General features: G+C 35.1%; 1 protein-coding gene across 1 annotated transcript; it reads left to right on the top strand.

Moving 5' to 3' along the window:
• Window positions 1-519: 519 nt before the first annotated feature.
• Window positions 520-16,892, top strand: SLC38A2 (solute carrier family 38 member 2). Its single transcript, XM_053716739.1, has 15 exons — window positions 520-750; window positions 2,371-2,608; window positions 2,838-2,916; window positions 3,019-3,134; window positions 4,528-4,694; window positions 4,778-4,859; window positions 7,059-7,141; window positions 7,608-7,666; window positions 10,542-10,718; window positions 10,849-10,928; window positions 11,729-11,829; window positions 11,985-12,109; window positions 13,101-13,245; window positions 13,450-13,547; window positions 14,173-16,892. Exons 2-15 carry the CDS (start codon window positions 2,499-2,501, stop codon window positions 14,251-14,253), a joined length of 1,503 nt encoding a protein of 500 aa, XP_053572714.1. The 5' UTR covers window positions 520-750; window positions 2,371-2,498; the 3' UTR covers window positions 14,254-16,892.
• The last annotated feature ends 4,205 nt before the right edge of the window (window positions 16,893-21,097 follow it).

The raw sequence follows: 21,097 nt of genomic DNA, 5'->3' as shown, positions 1-21,097 counted from the left end.
TATTTCATATGTAATTAAAAAAATGCAAAGTTCCATAAACATTAAAGTACATATTCTTGTGTATGAAAACAAGGCTTTTAAAATCGTCTATTTGATTTGTATTGAAATGTTCAAACGACGTAGAAAAAAAAAACCAAGTCTCTAGTAAGAACTCCAGCAGTTATTTGTAGTACAAACTTCAGAGGATATTGTTCCAGTCATGAGTATTATTATTTTGCTCTATAAAGTTTATGTATAAAGGAACTGTGGCTAAGCAGCAGCACACACACACAACAAACAGAACAAGGTAAAGAAACAACTCTTGACCTCCCTGGTGCAGCAAGTGGGAACTGCTCCAGCTCTTTATCCGTGGGCGTATGGGGGTTGGGCCAAGTATTGGGAGTGGCTTCGGGTGTTGGTACACAAAGAAAGACACCATGCTCCTTGTATGTGACTCATGTGCCGCCCTTCACAAGCCCCACTCCCTTGTGGGCGGTGTAAACATCGTCTTTCTCAAATAGAAGTGTAGAACGTCTGTGACTGGGATCTCAGTTACCGAGCACCGCTACCCGAGGGAGGAGGTCACCGCAGTAAACTCTGTTACATTAAGATTATATATTTTTTTTTCTACGCGTTCTCAGTGCTTGTCACATTTTATTCGTGGTTTATTTATAACGTATCTTTATATTTTTTATATTTATCTATTTTGAAGATTTATTTATTGCTATTTAAATCGACATCTCCAGTATACCCGCCGCACCCCATATACAGGTATAGTGTACAGTTGTGCTGTTTATGTGTGTATGACAACCGGGTTGTGACATTTTTGGTGAAAATGTAGACTAATAATTTTGCCATTAGAGAATAATGTAAGGCAATGAGTTGTAACCCTCACTGACAGTAGACTATTGTATTGGTAGAATATGCTCTATGATCTGTTAGAATGTATGGTTTATATGATGCAAGTGACATTTAATTGTACTGGTGATTGACAGTAGCTTGTATAGCCTTATTCTCTGCTCATCATCACATGGCACAAATACATAGATGGGGGTTACATCTATACATTGAGGTGGGCACCAGTTGGGGTGGTAAACCAGTTACCCTTGACTTTGGCCATTGCATCATTAAGGTGAGTGAGTGCAGTGCTAAGAAATACAGCGGCCAAGCATGAGATGATGGTTCAATCCTCACTAGAGGTTGCATCAGATTCTCTTCCCCTAGTGAAGGGGAGGGGAAGAACAAGGAGTGGCCATGCAATATACCTTATCCTGTTTCTATGAAGCTGTAGCATTGGACGAATGCTAATACAGTACTACATTCCCCTCCTCTTCTGTGTTACTAATTGTATATTCAGAGAATGTTCTAGACGCTAAGTCTAGGTCCTTAAAATCTAGTCTGCTTTTGCAACCACATTAACTGGGTGATAGCATCTCTCCCTGAGCTCACTATTACCTGCTGATGTTGGTTTTATGCTACTTAACTATATAGTTTAACTAAATTAAGTATTAAATATATATATTTTAATCAATTCTATCTATATACATACACACACTGTATATGTGTGTGTGTATATATATATATATATATATGTATATATAATTAGTGTAATTTCCTATTTGTAATTTTGTTTCTGAATTTTAGTGTGCATTATTTTACATGTATCCAAAGCTCTGTAACCTGATATAAAATTATTTTGGCAGTTTGTAACCGTTGCTAGTTTACACAACAATATTTTTTCTTTAGGTTTTGTGTTGTTATACAAATTTTAATAAATGTACATAGGTAATGATTAGGACTAGACCACATTTTTACTGTATTCTGTTCAAATGTGCCAGCAAAAACTAAATTTGAAAAATCATGTTGGCTAATTTCATAATTATTGTTGTAATGTGGGTGATCCCACATTAGACACTGCTGTAGTGGAGCACACAATATTTCATTAGCAAGGTAAAGATTTCCATTACCAATTTAACTAGGTGGCTACTGAGCTACCCACTCAACCCTTTTGTCTGTGAGTGAAATAGTATTGCTGTATTAAATTAGTCAGGTGGTCCTTGACGCTTTAAGGTAGTTAGAGAAAATCTCCAGAACTAGATAAATGGGCTAATTTTTTTCCCCTTTGATGGGGCCCATACAATTCTATACACTTGAGGAAGAGAATAAATGACTTATGCTATTGGAATGCAAGTGATTGACAAAAGTGAGGGTGGAAAGGGAGGGGGAGATGGGCTGAGCCTTAGGTAGGAATTTTCTGTCTGCCTGTGAGGCGGGCTAGTACTTTTCCACTCTCCAGTCCCCCTCATACCCCCCCCCTTACTGACTCGTGATCATGATACGTCATGTGGTCCAAGTTGCACACTGCAGTATTGACGTTTGCTCTCCTTACAGGCAGAAAGCCAAGCTCCGCAGCAACAGCAGCCGCACCAACATCTACATCAGCTCCTGGAGGCACAGTATATATATATTTTTTTTAAAGCCTCTCCAATTCTGCACAAGGCTTACATAGTCCGGATAAGATGACCAAAGCTGAGATGGGAAGATTTAACATCTCTCCCGATGAGGATAGCAGCAGCTCCAACAGTAATGAAGACTTCGCCTACCCTGCAAAGAAGCTCTCTATTAAATGGTAAACCATTTTGCATTCAAAATCCATTTATATTTTTTTTTAATTTAACTGGATAGAAACATTTTCTGTTGGTGTTTTTTTTCTTTTTACTAATCCTGAAGTTACGTAACAAAATGATTACTGTTTTAATAAATGTAAGGGCCACAGCTTTATGATAGTAATTTAGTTATCTTAAAATGTGTTACATGATGGTTCTTTATATCCATATTTTTTTTTTCCATTTTAACAGTCATTATGATGTGGATTCAGAAAATCAAAATTTCCTTCTTGAGCCAACGCTGGCAAAGAAGAAATGTGAAACAGAATATGTAAGTAGTACATTTCTGCAAATTCAGATGTAATATTATTGGTAAAAATATAAGGAAATATGAACCACTCATCTTAATCATTTTTCCTTTTCACCCCATTAGCTTCCAGGGACAACATCATTTGGGATGTCAGTGTTTAACCTCAGCAATGCGATTGTTGGAAGTGGTATTCTTGGGCTGGCTTATGCCATGGCCAACACTGGAATTGCCCTGTTCATGTATGTATTAATGTTAGGTTTTATTGTTTTCCATAGCCTGCTTTATATATGTGTGTGTGTGTATGTGTATGTATATATATATATATATATATATATATATATATATATATATATATATATATATATATATATATATATATATATATATATATAATTTTCTCAGATCTGGGATACATAAAAAAAAATATCTAACTCCTGATTACTGACTTGTTGTGGATTTAAGAAATTGGAGAATCTGAATGCAAATTAAATATCCTATAGTCTTTTATTATGTTGACTCATGTTACAGGCTTGTATGCTGGCCTTTTAAAAGTAAGGTTAAGCATTATTTTGTTTGGTTTGTTTGTTTTTTTAATGTTGTGGATAATTTAAAATATTCAACAAAATGATGCATTATTTTCTTGTGTTGACATTATGGTTGTATTCTACATTTTACCACTAGGGGCAATATGCTTTGGTGGCCTTGTAGGAAAACCATTTCTGAGATAAATAGATTTGTTGTGTCTAGATTTCTGTATACACAAAAATGCCTTTATTTTGTCTGTTCATTGTTTTCATGAAAAACAAACTTGGTACTTGTTTCTCAATGTTCTAGGCCCAACGGCTTTTGTGTTTTAAAACCCTAAGCAAAGAATGGCTATTTAATTTGCGTTCAAATTTGACTTTTTGAGTTATGCATAATATACTTCTTCTTTAAATATAACACTGTGTTTGTGTGTGTATGTATGTATGTATGTATGTATGTATATATATATATATATATATATATATATATATATATATATATATATATATATATATATTGTGTGTGTGTGTGTGCTTGACAGCAATAATTAAAGATTGTAAAGTAAATACAGCTTGTAATCATTTTAAAGGGATATAAAACACAAAACTGTTCTTTTGTGATTCAGACAGAGCATACCATTTTTAAAAAAAGTTTCCAGTTTTCTTCTATTATCACATTTGCTTCGTTCCCATGATATTCTTTGTTGAACAGATACCTAGGTTGTCTGTCGCACTGCATGCCAGGATATAGTGCTTCCATCTAGTGCTCTTGCAAATGGATAACATTGTTGCAAAACCGCTGCCATATTGTGCTCCAGAAATGGGCAGACTCCTACGCATATGCACAATTGATAATAGAACTAAATAGGAATGTTGTTTACAATTGCATGCTCTATCCAAATCATGAAAGAACATTTTTGGGTTTCATATCCCTTTAACTAAATTATAGGCCTTGACAAAAAAAAACTATTATATTATTAAGACATTCTAATAATCTAAAGTAAAATTGTTATTAATTGCGTCTTATCTGTTTTCCGTCAATCTAACATAATGATAATACGCTGATAAAATGTGTTCTTTTTAACCTCTGTATTTCCTTTTTTTACAGGATTCTCTTGGTATTTGTGGCATTATTCTCTATATATTCCATCCATCTACTACTGAAAACAGCAAGTGAAGGAGGTTCCTTATTGTATGAGCAGTTGGGATTCAAGGCCTTTGGCTTACCTGGAAAACTGGCAGCTTCTGGCTCTATAACAATGCAAAATATTGGAGGTAAGATGAACTTTAATTTCTTCATTTTGAAAAAGCAGATGTTAAAAATGTGTTTCTTTAAAATGTTATCTTTGTTCTTGCAGCCATGTCCAGCTATCTCTACATTGTGAAATATGAACTGCCCCTTGTAATCAAGGCACTTATGGGAATTGAAGAGAGCTCTGGGTATGTACAGTTTATTTTACCTATTTGTTATTTTGTTTTTGCATATGCAACTTTTGCCTACTTAGAACTGACACTTTTGTTATTCCTGTTCAATCTTTCTATGCCTAATTTCTCTAAATCTACAATGAATTTTCATCAGACATGTGCAACCTGTGCTTTATGGTGCATCATCAAAGCCTCATAACGTACAGGCTATAGTGAAAATGTAACATTGGCATTATCTTTGGCTATAATTTATCCGTGCAACCTGTGCTTTATGGTGCATCATAACATACAGGCTATAGTGAAAATGTAACATTGGCATTATCTTTGGCTATAATTTATCTGTGCAACCTGTGCTTTATGGTGCATCATAACGTACAGGCTATAGTAAAAATGTAACATTGGCGTTATCTTTGGCTATAATTTATCGTGTTCAACCACATTAGATTACAGTGTTTGATATAGGCACTCAAAGAAACAACGACAAAAAAACTTAAACTTTTTTTTTTTTTTTTTTTTTTTTTTTTTTTTTTGCTCAAATTGGCATTAAACCTTTCTGGAATTCAGCATTGCACAAGATTGCAATTTTGCGCTCTTGTGCAATGCTGCCAATGCACAGATAATCACGTGTTGGCGGGAGGTGGCGGAGAGGTTGTGAAAGCAGCGGTCATTAGACCGCTGCTTCATAACTACGTACTACAGGTTCTGCCTGCCGAAGGGTTTGATAAATCAACCTTTAAATCATTCTCTCATAGACAGTTTGGTATTCTCAGTAGCCAGTAAGGCCATAACCCAGGGACCGCCCTGTTTGACACATAGCAACAAAAAAAGTTTGTGTTCCACCGTAGGGTTTTTATGTTTGTCACTTTGTATTAACACTAGCGCTAGGGCACAATACAAATAAATTATTATAATTATCAACACTAGATGAGATTTCTTAAAAGGGACATGAAATCCAAAAGTTTTCTTTCATGATTCGGATAGAAAAAAAATGTTTCCAATTTGCTTTGTTCTCTTGTTATTCTTTGTTGAAGAGATATCTAGATAGGTAGCGAGCAAATGCCTGGAGTACTACATTACAGGAAATAGTACTGCAATCTAGTGCTCTTGCTCATTGCTGCAAAACTGCTGCCATATAGTACTGCAGACACGTACACACTCCTGAACATACGTTCCTGCTTTTTAACAAAGGATAACAAGAAAACAAATACAATTTGATAATAGAAGTAAATTAGAAAGTTGTTTAAAATTGTATGTTCTATCTGAATCATGAAAGAAAAATATTGGGTTTTATGTCCGTTTAAAGTGAAGGTTAACTTTCCTTCCTGCCGATCGAGTAGTTTAATTTTTGTACACAATCAATAATTCATTAAATAATTAATTCATCATTTTTTTTTTTATCAATTATTAAACAAGTTATCAGCGCTATAAATAGATTCCCGACGCTTTACAAATTCGACCTGTTTTTTGGTTATTTTTTTTATTCTTGATCACGTTTTTAGTTTGACCAATTGAAAACCTGGCCGTTAGATGGCCGTCACCCCACGTCATCTGCCTCCTTGGATGGCCCGATTTTCAATTGGACAAGCTAAAAACATTGAGAGTAAAAAAACGGTCTAATTTGTAAACTGCCGATAACTTGGTTGAAAATAAGATTGATAAAAAATGATGAATTAAACTCCTATTGATTGTGTACAAAAAGTAAAATACTCGATCGGCATGAAGGTAAGTTACCCTTCACTTTAAGTGCCTTTTTATGGTAGATAAAGGGAAGTGGGCAAATTCTTCACTTTAGTTGATGAGTAACCCATTGGAAATAGCTGAAACAGATTGTTTAAAAATCTCAACCAGTTTTTATATAGATGTTTTGATTGTGTCTTAACTCCTATAAATTACAATGTAATTATCAAAAAATATATATATATAATTTTATGTAAATGCTTTTAAAGCGAGAACCAAGTTCCTGTTTCCTAACCTGTAAATTAATAATTTCACCCATGTTATTTTCAATTTTCTCTCTAAGATAAAAAAAAAAGTCTTTTTAATCGAGGGCAATGGTTTTTATCATTGTTGAAGAGATATTGTTGGTCAGAAAATGTACTTTCAACTATTTGAATGCTTTATATATTCTATTCATAGTGGTGGTGTTGAAAAACATGTTACTGTCATTGTGAAGTTCAATTTTACTTATTATTTGTATTTATTTTTTATTTGCAGAGAATGGTATTTAAATGGAGATTATCTGGTTTTGATAGTCTCTGTAAGTCTCATCCTTCCTTTGTCACTGCTTAAAAACTTAGGTAAGTCTTATAGTGACAGACATTATATACTATTTTAAATTTCATTAATGGGACCTAAAACCCACAATTTATTTTTGTGATTCAGACAGAGCATACAATTTTTTAAAAAACTTTTCAATTTACGTCTCATCTAATTAGCTTTATTCTCTTAGTATCTTTTGTTAAAGAAGTAGCAATGCACTACTGGGAGCTAGCTGAACACTTTAGTGAGCCAATAACACAAATATATATGCAGCCAACAATCATCCGCGCCTGAGCCTACCTAGGTATCCTTTTCAACAATGGATACCAAGAGATCAAAGCAAATTAAATAATATACGTAAATTGGAAAGATGATTTATTTATTTTTTAAATCACATGCACTATCATGAAAGAAAATATTTGGGTTTCATGTCCCTTTAAAAAGACAATGTTATCCTATTTTGCAAAATTCCATGCTAAAAATCCAAATTTATTTTTATTTCAGGATACCTGGGATACACAAGTGGGCTTTCCCTTATGTGCATGGTCTTCTTTATCATTGTTGTGAGTATATAATATTTATTTATAGTAATACAGAACATTTATCTTTAGCAATTTAAATGAGGCAGAGGGTCTAATTCTCTAAAGCTCTCTAGTCTGGTGAGATTCCAGCAGATGCCCCCCCCCCCCCAGGGAGTGTTTTAAAGGCACTATTTACATTGAGAACTGTGTATCTTATTAGGGGGAGTTCACTTATTTATGGGAAGGAGAGACACTTACTTTACAATATAAGAATCGCGCCCATGATGATTACAGCATATTAAGTGCATAATACAGGTTCTCTGCTGAGTTAACATGTGACACCTCAACATAGTCCTTTCTTAGTGTTAACAGGCCAATTACATGGGTGAAAAGTTCAATCACTAAATACAGTTAACCCTATTCTTGCTGTAGTAAGAAACTTCTATTATACAGCTAGATGGCATGAGATTGGAATTCTGAATAGGATTTTTTTATGCTGTGTTTGAACAAATACATCTAGGTTTAAGCACATATTATTTTTTTCTTAAAAGACAGAGTTGGGAGCCCAATAGATGGAATATAAATACCAAACTAAGTACAGCGCCTCCTTCCTAGTATATGGTTCCCATGCTTAGCCCTTCATAGACTTTCACAATAGCAAAGTTTCAGCAGCAATGTCGTTTTCTTAAAAGACCTTTTATATTTTCATACTTGGGTCATCTGGTGTAACATTTTTAATCATCCTATATAATAAAAGGCTCAGTGTGTTTGTCTGAAGCTGTCATGCGCAGTAGAGACTGTGCGCAAGGACAAACACACCTGGCCTTCCAACTGACCTGGCGTCGTGTGGTGGAGTGGGCGTGACCGTGCGGATGCGGAGTTGACATGGCCAGACGGGGGTGACGTGGGTGTTGTGGGCCGGGCATGACGCGGGCGGGGCCGGACCAGATGCCGGGGTGGCTGCAGAGAGACAGAGGGGGGGGGGGGGAGAGACGGCAAAAGAGAGGGACAGCAAAAGAGAGGGGGTGGAGAGGGACAGCAAAAGAGAGGGGGTGGAGAGGGACAGCAAAAGAGAGAGGGGGTGGAGAGGGACAGCAAAAGAGAGAGGGGGTGGAGAGGGACAGCAAAAGAGAGAGGGGGTGGAGAGGGACAGCAAAAGAGAGAGGGGGTGGAGAGGGACAGCAAAAGAGAGAGGGGGTGGAGAGAGTGCAAAAGAGAGGGTGGAGAGAGTGCAAAAGAGAGGGTGGAGAGAGTGCAAAAGAGAGGGTGGAGAGAGTGCAAAAGAGAGGGGGGAGAGAGTGCAAAAGAGAGGGGGGAGAGAGTGCAAAAGAGAGGGGGGAGAGAGTGCAAAAGAGAGGGGGGAGAGAGTGCAAAAGAGAGGGGGGAGAGAGAGCAAAAGAGAGGGGGGAGAGAGTGCAAAAGAGAGGGGGGAGAGAGTGCAAAAGAGAGGGGGGAGAGAGTGCAAAAGAGAGGGGGGAGAGAGTGCAAAAGAGAGGGGGAGAGAGTGCAAAAGAGAGGGGGGAGAGAGTGCAAAAGAGAGGGGGGAGAGAGTGCAAAAGAGAGGGGGGAGAGAGTGCAAAAGAGAGGGGGGAGAGAGTGCAAAAGAGAGGGGGGAGAGAGTGCAAAAGAGAGGGGGGAGAGAGTGCAAAAGAGAGGGGGGAGAGAGTGCAAAAGAGAGGGGGGAGAGAGTGCAAAAGAGAGGGGGGAGAGAGTGCAAAAGAGAGGGGGGAGAGAGTGCAAAAGAGAGGGGGGAGAGAGTGCAAAAGAGAGGGGGGAGAGAGTGCAAAAGAGAGGGGGGAGAGAGTGCAAAAGAGAGGGGGGAGAGAGTGCAAAAGAGAGGGGGGAGAGAGTGCAAAAGAGAGGGGGGAGAGAGTGCAAAAGAGAGGGGGGAGAGACAGATGAGAGGAGAGAGAGAGAGCAAATGAGAGGGGAGGAGAGAGAGAGCAAATGAGAGGGGGGAAGAGAGAGAGCAAACGAGAGGGGGGAAGAGAGAGAGCAAACGAGAGGGGGGAAGAGAGAGAGCAAACGAGAGGGGGGGGGGAGAGAGTGCAAAAGAGAGGGGGGGAGAGAGAGTGCAAAAGAGAGGGGGGGAGAGAGCGCAAAAGAGAGGGGGGGGAGAGAGCGCAAAAGAGAGGGGGGGGAGAGAGCGCAAAAGAGAGGGGGGGAGAGAGCGCAAAAGAGAGGGGGGGAGAGAGCAAAAGAGAGGGGGGAGAAAGAGAGAGCAAAAGAGAGGGGGGGATAGAGAGAGCAAAAGAGAGGGGGGGATAGAGAGAGAGAGCAAGGGGTGGGACCGCTGTACTGCAAAAAATGGCCCGTGTACACAGGCTTTAGGACTAGTGTAATAATACATGATGAAGGTTGTTACGCCCAAAACGTTGTATACCTGATGACCCAAGTATCAAAAAATAAAAGTCTCTGAAGAAAACTACAGTGCTGCTTAAATTTTTGCTTTTGTGGAGCCCAACAGAAGTAGCATTCCTAAAGACACTTTAACAATTCTGCAGCACTTATGTTCTTAGCAATCAAACATTAAATATTTTTGAGTTTAAAGTAAGATGTTGTTGGTGGTTCATTTTTTTTTTTTTTTTTTTTTTTTTTTTTTTTTTTTTTTTAAATCTTCATGTAGATGTGTTTTCCACCCAACTTTACCTATTTTATAACATAACTAAGATTTGCTGTTGGTGTGATATTCTCTTAATATATTGATGTATTAACAAAGTTCATACTAACTCAAGGTTTGCAGATTGCTTTATCATGTTTATCGATTTTGTTATTTTTTAGCCTTTCATTCAAAAGTGTGTGTATATATAGGTGAGCACACTTGTAGTATTGATGCTAAAATATACAGATTTTTGATGTATTTATCTATCTTCATAATTTATGTTGATTTCTAAAAATAGATGTATTTATTTTTCAGGTGATCTACAAAAAGTTTCAGATTACATGTCCTTTATGGTTTAATCACAATGCCATGAATTCCACTTTAAACAGCACCTTGTCTCATCTGGCCTCACACGTACCAGTCAATAAAGCTCTTCACAATGAGACTGACGATGAGATGTGCACACCAAAATATTTTGTGTTTAATTCTCAGGTAATTGACAGCTTGTACAAATAATTTCTAATTGACAGTTTGTATAAATAAATATATTAGTTTTATTTTTAATGCAATCATTTGTAGACCTGTGTGAAATGCTTATTTTATATCATTTTTGTGTTTTCAGACTGTATATGCTGTACCCATCCTTACGTTCTCCTTTGTGTGTCATCCAGCTGTTCTTCCCATCTACCAAGAGCTTAAAGGGTATGTATACATTCAGGCCTAGATTACAAGTGGAGCGCTAATTTATTGTGCTCCCGCAAATGGGCAAATTCCCCCGTTTGCGGGCGTGCGATAAATAGCCATTACAAGTGGCTGGTTATTGCTACTACGAGCACGCGGTAGCAATTAGCTCTACGAAAATTAACCAGAGGTCAGACCTCTGGTTCATTTTCTAAATGTCCCCCAATTGCCCCCAAATTTCAGTGTATTAATCTTTATTAAAAAATAAAAATATTAGCATTTTTTATGTTTTAATAAAATAACTGCATAAGGCAGTTGTAAGGGGCTAAAGTTGGTGGGTGTGGGGTGTTTGAAAAAAAAGGCACTGAAACTTACATAGCGGTCTATGAAAACTGTGTGTTCCCTGTAAATATATATGTATATGCTTATAAACCTATATATTTTAATATGTGTATATACACATTTAACACATAAATATATATGTATATAAGCATATACATATATATATTTAAAATTGATGCCCATCGCTGCGCGACTTACCCACTTAGGTTCTCTGCCATGTATGACTGCATCAGAATGAGGCTCCTATTGGAGCCTATGGAAGAGTGCTCTCAGAGTGCAATGTGAACGTGAGGTTGCACTGTACCTAACTTGTAATACCAGCGCACATTTGTTTGCGCTGTTATTATAAAGTGGAGCGCAAATATCGATTTAATGAAAGCAATATTTTGGCTCCACTTATATTGTGGCAGATAGAAAGCTAAAAATAACAGTGATTGCTGCACTAAAATTTGTTTCTAATAGTTATTTTCTTTTTTCAGTCGTAGCCGTAGAAGAATGATGAACGTCTCCAACGTTTCCTTTTTTGCCATGTTTATCATGTACCTCTTAGCTGCCCTCTTTGGATATTTGACATTTTATGGTAAGAATTTACATTATATTTTTCTTGGACATTTTGCTTTTTTTTTTTTTTTTTTTTTTTTAATACAGAACAAGCAGTCATTGACTTTCCATTTTCATTGTCTGCAAAAAAATTGCTTGATTCTAAAACTTTTATTTTTATTGTTTTCTTTAAAGGGAATGTTGAACCAGAGTTACTCCATACTTACTCCACATTTGTCGGATCTGGTGTAATCTTTATTATTGTGCGTTTGGCAGTACTTGTGGCAGTCACCTTGACCGTTCCTATTGTCATTTTTCCAGTAAGTAAATATTTAAAACAGCCATAAATAACAAAACCACACATAGATGGCATTATCATATTGTATCTATTACTTATTGGATTTAAGCAAAACCAGCAAATCGTAAAGCATAGTGATAATCTGAATCTGCTCAAAGTGCATAGAGCCTTGTTCAAATATGTCTTTAGGTTGGACAAATATATATTAATCTGTAAAATATAAATAGTTCTTTTATTGATTTTGGTTTTACATCTACTTATCATAAAATGTAATTGCAAAAATTCCCATTGACCAATTCGTGACACAAAATGTTGAAATACTTTTTTTAGCTGAGATTAAATTTACACCTAATCTGTGTTCTACATTCTATTTAGAATAAATTCAGCAGTCTGTAAACAGACTAGCTATTACAGTTCATCAGCTTGTATTAGAATTGGCAATAAAGGGACAGTCAACACCAGAATTTTTGTTGTTTTAAATGATATATATAATCCCTTTATTACCCATTCCCCAGTTTTGCATAACCAACACTGATATATATTAATATACTTTTTAGCTCTGTGATTAACTTGTATCTAAGCATCTTCTAACAGCCCCCTGGATCTCATGACATTTTATTTATTTTCTATTGACTTTCATTAGCCAATTAGTGCAGTGTCTGCCACAATCCACGGGCTTGATCACAATGTTATCTATATGGTTTACATGAACTAGCTCTCCCCTGTTGTGAAAAGCAAATAAAAAAGCATGTGATAAGAGGTGGCCTTCAAGGGCTTAGAATTTATTATATGAGCCTTCCTAGGTTTAGCTTTCAACTAAGAATACCAAGAGAACAAAGAAAAATTGGTGATAAAAGTAAATTGGGAAGTTGTTTAAAATTAAATGCCCTATTTGAAACATAAGTTGTTTTTTTTGGGGGGGGGGGGTGTTGGACTTGACTGTCCCTTTAACTTTTTAACACTTAATATGATTGATTTTGCAGTTTATTTAAACGTTTTATTTTTTATTTCAGATTCGCAGCTCTATCACTGAGTTATTGTGCTCAGGGAAGGATTTCAGCTTAATACGCCATACTTTGATAACGGTCGTAATACTGGGATTTACCAATGCTCTTGTTATTTTCGTTCCAACTATAAGGGATATCTTTGGATTTATTGGTAAGCAGTGTACATATGGTTAACTTTTTTTCTGGTTGTACAGTTAGGATATTTGAGATCCATTGAGAAAGTTACAAAAATAATTGTAAAAAAAAAAAAACTTTACTAACCCATAAAGACAGTCTGACACTTTTGTGAGAGTGAGTAAGGATAATCTTTTTGTATCTGAATGCAATGTAAAATTATTTTATTTTTATCTTACAGGGGCCTCTGCTGCAGCAATGTTGATCTTTATACTGCCATCTGCTTTTTACATCAAACTAGTTAAGAAGGAGTCCATGAAATCAGTGCAAAAGATTGGGGTAGGCATATTTATTACTTTATTGCAGATTTTCTTCTTTGTAGATAAACTCACTTGTCACTTGTCACTAGGACTTGTCACTTGTTTCAAAAAGAGGACATTTTAAAGTGTACTGTATTTATTTATAAAGAATAGGGTTAGTCCTGTGCTTGTGGGGAGTGTCATTGCCCATCAGTAGAGCAGTAGGATACTTCTTTATTAGCCAGTGAGCTTCTATCCCATGGCCAAGCGATCCACAGAATGCACTACTAGTTTAATTTTAACCCTTTCCATAAAATTCCTAGCTTAGAGGGAAAAATGTACTAGTACACTCAATGTTAAATATAGGAAAAACAAAAGAGAAAAAATTCTTCTTGTCTGCTGCAATTTCCTACTCATAGTGGAAATTTCAAGCACCCTATGTATGTGTATGTGTGTGTGTGTGTGTATATATATAAATATATATATATATATATATATATATATATATATATATATATATATATATATATATATATATATATATATATATATATATTTATATATATATATTTGTTGTTGTTTATTTTCCCTTTAAGATTTTTGTTTAAATATCTGGAACCTTTTTTTTAGCCCTTATCTAAAGCACTTCTTTTATGTCTTTCTAGGCTGTACTGTTTCTCATCAGTGGATTCTTCGTTATGATTGGTAGTATGACTCTCATTATTCTCGACTGGATCCATAATTAGTCTGGTGACCATTAAATGACTTGAGCACTCTGCGTGAAGTGGAAGTGTTCTCTCAGAAGCCTTCTACTGAATATTTTAACATTGCTTACAATTTCTCTTCCTTTGAGATGAGGATTTTTGTGGTGGAACACATGAACTTCTTAGAATCGAGTTCTACATCTTTGCAAGGACGTTGCCATCTAAAATCCAAAGGTTCTGAAAGAAGGAAGTAATTTTATTCCATTCCAAAGAATGGACAAAAATCTCTAAACTTTTATCAAGCCACATGTCTGGCTATTTTCATTTACTGTTACTTGTAATTACTTGAATGTGCCTAAAAGGAATCATTTGTGAAAGAACGCTACACTACAAAGTGTTAAATGGGAGAGGCAAATTAGCTCTCTTTTTGTACCAAAAAGGCTGATCCCTTTAAAAGCACTTCTGAAGGAAGGGCAATATTGTAAAAAGTATGTTTTTTGTAAAAAAAAAAGGAACTTTCAGATGGTTTATTCAGTTATATCCGCAAAAACAAATATTTCAGCAGTATTTTTTAGCATAATTATATTGTCACTTATGGAGTGCACAATAAGAATCCAGAACATTTTTATATGGTATTAAAACAAGAAAATGATGAGCTGTAGTATCATCAATGTGTGTATCCTTCTTAAGAATGTTGATGTTCTTTAAGTGCTACAAATTGCAATTTGTAATTGTAAACCTTTATCAATGACACGTCAGCCATCTGTAGCGTATTAAGGGCTATCGGAGAGCAGCCTCATCACTGTCAGCAAGAACCGTGCTCCTACAGCCCTGGAAGCCCTTGTGATGGCCAACCTATAGTGTATGTTGCTGTCTTTATGGGGGTTAAAAAAAACTGGCACTACTCATACTGGTCTGTAATAAACATGTTACATAATCTGCTACTTAATATCTTAGGCAAATTAATATCATGCCAGTTAAAGAAAAAACTACAGAATATGTTAATATCAAACATTCTTTTTTTTATTCCTGGTATTATCAAAGTGGTACAAAACTGTAATATTTAAATGATTTAATTTATTTTAGCTCCGTGGCAGTTTACTTCATGTACAGTATTTCTCAATATTTAAATAATAATTTATAAAGTACTGAATTACTTGACACATTTTTTTTTTTCATCCCTTGATTGTTTTATTTTTTGTTTACTCCGTACAATGTTCCGCTGCAATACTGTAACCAAAAGAAAAATGCACAAATAACTCCAAAAAAAAATACAACTGAATTTGGTTGAAGCAGATTTACTTGTGCATAATTGATATTTGCCATCTTTGTTAATAACATAGCTTTGGTATAAATGATTAATTAGACTTTACCAAGGGAATAAAAAAAAAAGCTGTAGTATGTTAATCCACTGTATTTTTAAATGTATCAGTATCATGAAGAAGTGCAAAACTGGAGCAGCTATAGGTTAAAATTAAATTTGTTATTTTTTTTGTAGAATTACATTTTAGTACTGGATATTAATACAACTATGTAAATTTGTTTTTTAAGTTTTACATTTCTGACTTTACAGTAGAAGTAAAATCAGTAGTAGCTTCTTAAAGCCATTTTGTATACATGCGAACTATATAACACTTCTGTAAGTAAATGTTACCTCTACCTTCTATTCACTAATAGTGAAGCATGTGTACAATCTTTAGAAGGTATACTAATTCAGGTACAAGTTAATATGCTGGTAGAAAACATCCATAATACACTCTGGTTATAATGAATACACCTACTTATAAAAGTATTTTACCACTGTTTTGTCACCTCATTGTCTTCCATAGACAGATATAACTCTATTGTGCTATTTATAGTGCATTAATCTATTTTAATGAACTTTGTACAGGAGAACATTGTAAATATATATATATATATATATATTTGTATATAAATATTGTTGTGTAGATACATAACTTTTTTTTTTTTTTTTTTTTTTTTATTCATACCTTTCTTTGAACAATTACAAGCGTTAGTCAAACGATTAACAGCCCTGTACTCTTACACTGAAAGTGTTATCAATTGTTCCTTCACTAGTTTGAAGTTTCTTTTGCTGTATGGCAATCCAATAGACCAACACAAATTTTTGGGATTGCCAGAATTAGGTCTGTGGCAAAAACCATCTTGTATAGAAACAGTCCCAACTTCCTATATATTGTAGATATTGCTGTAACAAAGTAAAGTTAAGTTGCTATGCATTATGTTGTCAGTTTATGTACTAAGCAAAACAGAAAAAAACAATGTAAAAAGTTGGAGAAACTTTATTTCTTTTGGCATAATAGCATAAACAGAAATGTATACAAATATTGCATATGCTAGTTATATACTTTGTTATATAGGAACTTTTATAGAATTTCGGAAGTTCAGCTAATGCAACACTTGATAATGAAAGGGTCCATATATGTAAATATAATATGTGCAACTTGCATTATGATTTGGTTTGAATATTATAGTTCATATCTGAATTTTGAGGTAGTTGTACTGTACAAATGTAGCCTCCCATATAGTATGTGTTTAAAACTTTCTGTATATTTATGTAAAATATTGCTAAAACCAGCAGCTTGAAGGTGTTGGTGGTCTCTGAGTTTCAATGAAACATTGTATGCTTTTAATTGATCTGAAATAAACACATAAAATAATGTGGGTGTTGTGTTTGTAATCATTTTTATTATTACCAAAGAAATGATTTAAGTAAACATTCAAAGGGATACTGTACAGAAAATGAATGCTAGATCTAATGATGTATTCAAAGCAAAGATATGTCTGAGAATAATATGTAGATGTGTTTAAAATAAATATATATGAGATGCTTAAATATTGAAGATATAAGTGTAAAGGTTTATTTTCTATAAGTGTTTTAGTGTCTATAAATTAATGAGAGCCACCATGTTGGAGCCTACATTTTCCCCTTATCTATCTCTTCTTTTGAGGACAGAGACAGATAAAATACTTGCATGAGTACTTGTACTCGTGCAAATGCACCGATACTTAAACCGATACCTCCACTTACTACCCATATGCTATCTTGTGGTGTTTTTTTTTCAAACTGCATGTTCCCATTTTATTTAAAGCTGGAGTGGAGACTAAACTAACAATTGTTTACTACTGTTCTGCCTATACAAATTGCTCTTATTTGTATTATTGTAGGAGAGATCACTGTACCTCGTTCAGACAAACCCCTGAAGTACTGGGCAGTTAATAAACTGATTTCCAGCTCTGGCTAAAATGGCCCAAAAATATCTTTCTGCTTCATGCAGTAGTGTGAAAAGTTGAACCTCCTTACTGATAGCAAAAACAGACTTATAGCTGAACATGCAGAGATGCTTCTGTTCTGTTCCTTTAAAAAGAACTTGCCACTAATTTTTGAAAAATTATTCTAATTGCTAGATTGCCTTTTATACTGCTAGTTCTCATCTTGCACAATTATGTTCAAAACATACTGTACTCTGAGGAACATCTTAGCTTATGTAATTGCAGGAAGAGTACTCATAGGAAATATTATGTTAATCCCAATGAGCACTCATCCTGCAATTATAGGACTAGATTTAGATTACATTTGATTGGTAAGTTTTACCAATGCTCTGCACATTTCCAACTCCATAGCCTTTAATAGAGTAGGATGTGTAATGAGAGCATTGGTAAAGCTTACCAGTCAAATGTAATCTAGCCCATAGTGTTGTTCACCATGATTAAACAGTATTCTGTTCTATTTTTTACTGTATGGCACTTTTGGTTGGCTGCAATTTTATATTTGTTATTTATTGTTGTTGTTAATATATTTTATTGCAATATTTTTATTTCTAAACATGTTCTGTGAACTTTGTGACAAATAAAACCTGTTTTATTATTTCATAATGTCTTTTGAGCTACAGTCCTTCATAATTATAAAGAAGGAATCTTAAATAATTAGTCTGTATTGTGCTTGGTAAACTGTCACATGACATTAAAAAAAAGTATCTGTAATTGGTATCGGCGAGTATTTGAAAACAAGTATCGGTACTTGTACTCGGTCTTAAAAAAATGGTATTGGTGCAACCCTAATATAAAACAAATATTTTATTGCCTGATTTATATTTGCCCCTATATGTCTTCTGCAGAAGAGATAGGTAAAGGGAAAATACAGGTGAGGTGGTACATATTTCTTCAAACTCAATGGAAATGAGAAAGCCAAGATAATACAAGAAATTATGAATATATATTGCTGAGTTTTTATTCTACACATAAACATTTTATATTACAATCTCAACCTGTTAAATGTCCCTTTTTAAAGCTCTGATGTGATTCTGTTAGTCTAACGTAAATGGTTTTATTTTTCACACTATTTCTTAGACACTGAACCCAAATTTTTTTTCTTTCGTGGTTCAAATAAAGCATGCAATTTTAAGCAACTTTCTAATTTACTCCTATTCTCAAATTGTCTTCCTTCTCTTGGTATCTTTATTTGAAATGCAAGAATGTAAGTTTAGATGCCGGTCCATTTTTGGTGAATAACCTGGGTTATTCTTGCTGATTGGTGGATAAATTCATCCACCAATATAAAAAAGTGCTGTCCAGAGGTCTGAAACAAAAAAGAAGCTTAGATGCCTTCTTTTTCAAAGTAAGATAGCAAGTGAACGAAGAAACCTTGATAATAGGAGTAAATTAGAAAGTTGCTTAAAATTGCATGCTCTATCTGAATCACGAAAGAAAAAAATATGGGTTCAGTGTCCCTTTAAGTGTTTTGAAGGATAATTTATTATCTAAAGATTTTCACCTCTTTGTTAGCAGGAAATATATACACAGAGGGCAAAGATGTTGGAATAAGCTTAGGGTATCGTAAATAGTATAAATAATTGCCTTATGAACTGGAAAAGTAGTATACTGCGTGGTGCCCCATGATTTCAGACAAGGTAGCAGGCTGCTTGCTATGTTAAGGGACTGACGTATCTCTTTATAAATGGAACATTTCTGTGTGTTAGTCTTGGGCACCAGAAAGTCTAGGAAAAAACAGTGACCCATACATTAACCAAGGGCCTTCCAGGTAGGCCTAACACAAATTATCAAACATGGCTAGCCTCAGTTTTACTCTGTGCTAAACATTTATTTGATAACATATTGTTTATCAATAGTGCAATGAATACTAAATGCGTTATTAATTTTTTATTTTGGTTATAGTTTCAGCTTTCACAGGAATTGAATGCTACAGACAGATGACAAATTCTTTAGTGATTGTGAGTGGAGGATTACATTTCCTGTAGCTTTACTGGTGCTTTGGAGCAGTGTATGTATATGATTAGCCTGTTTGACTAAGCACTTGTATTTCCTGCTGTAAGTCTAAGAATCTCTCTAGGTTTATAAGTCATTTTGTTTGTGGGTGTATTTGAAAATCTCAATTTCCGTATGTATGGACCATGTATATGTTTTTTATGTATATGTGCAGTCTCTGAAAGTATGTTTGTTTTATGTGTCTATTTTTATTCATACCTTAATTGGGTGATATAAGGGAAATGTGTTAATAAATGTGCTTGTAAATAATACAAATTTGTGGTTTAAGGTCCCTGGTGGATATCACAAGCCCTCTATACAACATGTGTCCAATGGTGTTAAATCATTAAGCTTATTTTGTATCATTAATTATTTACTACACACTTTTTATGTATTTTATTTTTATGAACAATATGTAGTGAGTGACAAAGTAGTAGGGCCAAAATTATGTTGTTCGATGAAGACTTCATTAATGATGCTTTGAGAAAGGCTGGTGAAGAGCCACATCTTGTAATCTCAAAAGTTATTTTGAGATGTGTATTGTAAATAAAGAGCTGTTTGATGTGTGCTGTGTTCGATTATCAGAAATATCTGGTATATTTATGGTGTATATATCGGGAATATATTGCAGTGGAATTGCTTGATGGATTGTCAAGAGTAACTAGAATTTGGCATGACAGAGAGTAAAGTAGGGATTTGTAAAGTATGTATGGATTAAACGTATAGTACAGAATCTATGCATGTGGATCAGGTATTCATAGATGTTATGTGGTGGTCAGAAATAGGCAGGGAAATCTACCTATTACCTCTCTTGTTGCCTAAAAGAGTAGGTGTTACTTGAGAAGCTCCAACCTCCAGCAAGGCTGAGTGTGTCTTAGGGCAGTAGCTATAGGCACATTGTGTGCAAATACTGTGGACGCCTTGGATGCAGTCTAACTCTGCGCTGTTGGGTCACAGGGCATTGTGGGAGACACCTGACAAAAGAGCTACATGGACTTAGATGGTTGAAAGCAATAGCCCAGAAGGATAAAACACTACAGAACAAGCTAGAAGTGACCCTGACAGAACTGAGGTGCCAGCAAGTAACAAAGGACAACTTGTCAAGTGGCAAAAGACTACCCGTCAAGCCAATTGAACCCAAGTGAGTAATAAAATCCTTGTTTTTACAAGCCTACCACAATTATTTAATGAGACAATAAAGCGAGTTACAATAGAAATTCCAAAATGAATACAAAAGTTCTACTCCCAAAGGGCTTGATTTTTCATTTCTATTTACCCCTAAAAATGCACATGAGAAATAATGCCCCTATTTATCATTCAAAAATTCGGCTCTCCTACTCTGTTCCCATTCTCTTTGGAGAATGTGTGTTCCAAAAAAATGGTTAAATTAGATCCTTTTAGTCGTATTTCATATATTTCTCAGTAATTCTCCTAGTTACAAATTTATCATTTCTTATGTCCTATAGAGGACTGAAAGTTCTGCGAATGCGTGCATTTAAGTTCTCCATAGCTACTGTGGAGAACAGCTTTAGAAATCTATTCTCTACCCGTTGTAGAAGCAATGTAACAAACAAACAAATAGGGCTCTACAAGGTGCAAA

The sequence above is a fragment of the Bombina bombina genome, chromosome 6, assembly GCF_027579735.1.
Source record: "Bombina bombina isolate aBomBom1 chromosome 6, aBomBom1.pri, whole genome shotgun sequence".
In the NCBI taxonomy this organism is placed as follows: domain Eukaryota; kingdom Metazoa; phylum Chordata; class Amphibia; order Anura; family Bombinatoridae; genus Bombina; species Bombina bombina.
This window is presented reverse-complemented; position numbering and strand designations above follow the sequence as displayed.

Coding starts and splice junctions, on each gene's coding strand:
- SLC38A2 (XM_053716739.1), top strand. CDS start 2,499: ATGACCAAAGCTGAGATGGGAAGATTTAACATCTCTCCCGATGAGGAT. Junction 2,917..3,018: donor AGAAATGTGAAACAGAATAT/GTAAGTAGTACA, acceptor TCACCCCATTAG/CTTCCAGGGACAACATCATT. Junction 4,695..4,777: donor AACAATGCAAAATATTGGAG/GTAAGATGAACT, acceptor TTGTTCTTGCAG/CCATGTCCAGCTATCTCTAC.